At 32.6% G+C, this 4958-nt stretch overlaps 1 protein-coding gene across 1 annotated transcript in view; it reads left to right on the top strand.

Moving 5' to 3' along the window:
- The window catches only part of LOC106476438 (ubiquitin carboxyl-terminal hydrolase MINDY-2-like), a gene marked incomplete at its 5' end in the record, with an annotated part of 10725 nt that extends 6620 nt beyond the window's left edge, over positions 1–4105 (top strand). Inside the window, one exon of the mRNA XM_013937096.2 lies at positions 1001–4105. Within this exon, the coding sequence (XP_013792550.1) occupies positions 1001–1015 (15 nt within the window). The remainder of the gene's footprint in view (positions 1–1000) is intronic.
- Between the last annotated feature and the right edge of the window lie 853 nt (positions 4106–4958).

The following is a 4958-nucleotide window of genomic DNA, read 5'->3' as shown; positions in this document are numbered from 1 at the left end:
TATATATGTAATACCTGGATGTGATGTGCTGAAATATATATATAATACCTTGATGTGATGTGCTGATATCTTTATGTAATACCTGGATGTGATGATATCTTTATGTAATACCTGGATGTGCTGTGCTGATAACTTTATGTAATAACTGGATGTGATGTGCTGATAACTTTATGTAATACCTAGATGTGATGTGCTGATATCTTTATGTAATACCGGGATGTGATGATATATTTATATAATACCTGGATGTGATGTGCTGATAACTTTAGGCAATACCTGGATGTGATGTGCTGATATCTTTATGTAATACCTAGATGTGATGTGCTGATATCTTTATGCAATATCTGGGTGTGGCCTAGTTGTTAATGTGCTTAGAATGAGAATGATTCCTGATCCTCACTTTAGAACCACTGGGGTGGTATGGGAAGACAGCAGACCCTCATTAGAGAGTTCTGCCATCTACCCACCCCCTATTTAAGATTTTGAAGTTCTTTACATCATGATTCCCACTGACATGAAAGAGTTGATTTTTTCTGCCCTTCCCCCAAACTAACTTTTACCTCTTTTAACCCTTACCCCATCACATAAAAAGAATCCCAGAAAATGCTACTGGAGCCATGGGAATTCTTTTAGAATGACAGTCAAATCCCTGTATTGGGTTAGACAAGAGTAATGCAAGAGTTGACTACATGCTTTTCATCTAGTCTATCAGTTCAAATTTAGGAATGGATAGCACTTATTTAGCTTAACATAAAGTTCTAAAACATATAAACAAGCATATTTGACAAAGAATTCCCTCTAAACTTCTGTAAAAACTTCACAGCTGATCAAACAGATAAAATATATGATTTGTTTTCAGTCGTCCAAGAGAAGCTCGAGTTTTCTTCAGAAGTTTAGAGGAATACTGAGGTGTTCTTGTCAAATATATTTGTTGTAAAAATATACTTGTTGTAAAAATATCAGCAGTTTAATATGAAGACAATGTTACCATATTTTTCAGTGTGCCCTTCTGTGAAAGTAAACAATCACACAACACAGCAGCCTTTCAAACACTTTGTGGGATCAATTGTGTTGAAATTGACTCAACTTGTGTATTGTCTTCGGAGTACTCTGTTGTATTGGGACAGAAGAGAAATGTACGTCTTTCAACACGTGGATTCACCCAGTAACATGAGTGTTTTTTTATTTTAATTTTGTAAACTTAAGATGTGTTTTGCAGATAAAAAACATAGAAATAGAGAAAAGAAGGTTTCTTTGTTTTATAACTTTAAAAAATAATATTCAAGTTTTGTGTAATATGGTAATTGAATTAATTTATAGAATTGGGAGTTTCCCCACCTTCAAGTATGAAGTTTAGATGTAACTGTGAACAGTACGTACCTATATTTATGTTTTGTGATACGTTTAGATATATTGAGAAGTGTAAGACTATTTTGTGTTTCCTTACTTAATAGTTTTCAGGCATCAGTTACGATACTATTGTATTTCCTTTGAGCTGGAAAGAAATAAAAACAAAATATACTGTCGTCAAAAGAAAGTTTTTTTTAAAATTTCTAATTTTTGTATTACTTTAAAATATTGATTGATTATTCTTTCGTTCAGATTTCTGTTAGAACAGACTTGCATCAAGATCATTGCTTAATTTTCAACCTCTTTATGTAGCACGTGGTCCATAAAAGTTTGATAGTTTCTTTAGAGCAAGTTTTGGAAGTGAAAATGAAGGCTGATGTTTTAAATTTTGTTGCAATTTGGCTAATCCAGTTTGACAGTTTGGGGCCAAATTTGAGAATCCTGTAGCGAAGACAAACAAAGGAAGACTGGCACAAGTCGTTCAAATTTCAAAATTTAATTTTTTTCTTAGAATGTTATTGTTATACATATATAAACAACAAAAGAAAATACTGTCACAGAAAACTCTTCATTTATCTGTGTTCACTAATACTATAAGTTGGTAATTTGTAGAAAAAAGTTAAAAACTGAATTTCATGATGTGATGCCATGTGAAGTAGTTGTAACATAATATTTGATTTATATCATAAAAACACTCCATAATTTAGTTCAGTATGTCTGTGTGTTGCCATATCCTATTGCTGTGATAAGTTGATGTAACTTGAAAGTGGCTAAAAGGATAACAACAGTTCTAATGAAGGTTACTACTTTAGTTTTACTTCTTTTACTGACTTTTCTTTTACTTTATTCAATGTCACAACTTTTTTTTGCACTTGCACCACAAAACCGTTTATCCATTTTTATCCTTCTGGTTAACACATGAGGGGATTCGTTCACGACTGCAGGGAAGGCTGAGATGTCGTGTTACTCTACTTCTTCTTACTACGATTACACAAGCAAGAAACAGAACTTTAAGTGTGCATTACGTGATTTATAATTTGTTATATTATTCTCTTGTAAAATGTACAGTTTGGGAGCAACTCTACTAACGATAGTTTAACCCTTGGTTACGTGTACAAGTACCTTACACAAATAACATGGGGCAGTTGTGGGAGTGTAATGAAGCAATAAACAGAGCTTTAAGTGTGCATTACGTGATTTATAATTTGTTATATTATTCTCTTGTAAAATGTACGGTTTGGGAGCAACTCTACTAACGATAGTTTAACCCTTGGTTACGTGTACAAGTACCTTACATAAATAACATGGGGCAGTTGTGGGAGTGTAATGAAGCAAGAAACAGAGCTTTAAGTGTGTCTATGTGCTGGTGCATTACATGATTTATAATTTGTTATATTATTCTCTTGTAAAATGTACGGTTTGGGAGCAACTCTACTAACAATAGTTTAACCCTTGGTTACATGTACAAGTACCTTACATAAATAACATGGGGCAGTTGTGGGAGTGTAATGAACCAGAACACTGGGAACATATAAGTTCACTGGTATATGTTACAGTACACGTATCCTGACAGCTTTAAATCAAATTATGCTAGTTTCTTTGTGAAACTGTGATGTTTTTCACGATGGTAATGTGCTTTGATGGAGGCCATAAAGAAACTTCAGAATGTATAGCTATAAATAAGTTTTATGAAATTGGTCATTTAGTTAGCTTCTGGCTTAGTGGTAATAGTATTATGTTCAACAGAATTTGGTTTTGTAAAGGATGGCTGGTAGTTAAACACTGTATATTAGTGAATTAATTCCAAGTTCAAGAAAGCTATGTTCAGACTTTTTTTTATCCAGGATTGTACTGAGAATAGTCTGGGGTTGCACGGGAACCTTTGAAGAACATTAAAAATAGGAGGGCAATCTTGGTGAGTTTCCAATATATTCCACTAGCTAGCAGTCAATAATTGCATATTGTTGCCTCACCATTGAATACAAGTGGCAGCTTCTCTTAAAGCCGTGAGACACCCCTCAAAGTATAAAATGTATTTCCTTACCCAAGCCTGTAAGGAAATTGTATGGACTTTGGGATATATTGGTGGCTCGAAGTTGTGATTCGGGGTACACGTCATAAAAAGGTTGGGAACCAATGCTCTAAGATACACCATGTTAAAGTGATGACTTTGGGCATTCTAATTATCAAAACAGAATCTGCTTAGATTCAGATTATGTATTAGTATTTCTTTCAATGAGATACTCTTTATACCCACTTACATAGACTGAAACTCGGGTAAGTCCAAAGTATACATAATCCTGCTTTTGAAGTGTGAAATGAACTTATTGGGTTAGAGCACTCTTTGTTTATTTTTCTAATCTTGAGCTGTTGTGAACTGTCTACATACTTAGAATAATAGGACAGTGGGTGAAAACTTGGGTCGTAGGTTTGTTTTAATCTCGTTTTAACAGTTACAGCCCATTGTATTAGAATTGAAAATATGGTCTTTTCTTGTGACTAACTTTTCCTTATTTTTGACACTGCGTGCCTGACATTATAAGAATATTGTAGCGAGAGTGAAAAAGTTAATATGGTAACTGTTTCCAGTTTCTCCTATCTGTTATGTGGATAACACAGCTTTATAAAATGAGTAAATTATTGGATGAACTGATGTTTATTATTTGTAGCTGGTTACTACGATATAAAAATTAATTATTAATAAAACAAATTGTTGTTGCCAACTTTTAAGGAGTCTAAAACAAATATTAATAAGCATATTAAATTATAATGTTAAATATTCATTTTCTTTACATATATTATCTCCATAAATTAATTAGAATTTGTTTTAGAGAAATTAAAATCTGTTCTAAATGAGACAACTGTTTGCTTCACTCTGTATCATAAAATTTTATTGCATTGATTTGTATTTCAACAGTAATATTTGCCACAACAAGAAATATGCTATGAGAGAAGATGTCTGGGGAAGTGTGGGAAACAAGAGTGTTTTCTTAGGAACTTAACTTAAATCAGCTTACTGAAATAAGTTGGGAAAATGTGAATAATCAGGTTGAATTATAAACTGGGTCATGAATGTGTGAACTTGGGAAAATGAAAACACTTAACCATGGTGTAGTATGTTAACCCACACATGTTCTTGCATAAATTTATTTCTGATGAGTTATTAGAGTGTTTAATATTAAGAATAATTGTCTTTATTTGAAACAGCTAATGTATGGTTTATTGTATATGTAAGCTTTAATTAGAAAACATTTATATGTTTGCCATACTTGGGTCAGTAAAGTGTTGTACATTTCTGGTGTTGTCTCAGTTATTTTTATCTGTTGTAGTGAAGACTATTAAAAGGTATTTATAAAAATTTTGTTGTACAGATATGGAAAATTTGCTTTTTAAAATAAATGGTATATTCTCAATGACTTCTGTTTGACTTCGCTGTTTGCTAATAGATTACGTAAAGTTATCATTAAAACCTTATACTCCCTGTTCGCTAATGGTGGAGTCTGCATATTGCATCATATGAAACAAATATGTTTTCTCCGTTACAACACTTAGGTGTAAAGAAGGTACCAAGAAATTTACGTTCCATCACCAACTTTTTATATAAGATA

The sequence above is a fragment of the Limulus polyphemus genome, unplaced genomic scaffold, assembly GCF_000517525.1.
Source record: "Limulus polyphemus unplaced genomic scaffold, Limulus_polyphemus-2.1.2 Scaffold10572, whole genome shotgun sequence".
Taxonomy (NCBI): domain Eukaryota; kingdom Metazoa; phylum Arthropoda; class Merostomata; order Xiphosura; family Limulidae; genus Limulus; species Limulus polyphemus.
This window is presented reverse-complemented; position numbering and strand designations above follow the sequence as displayed.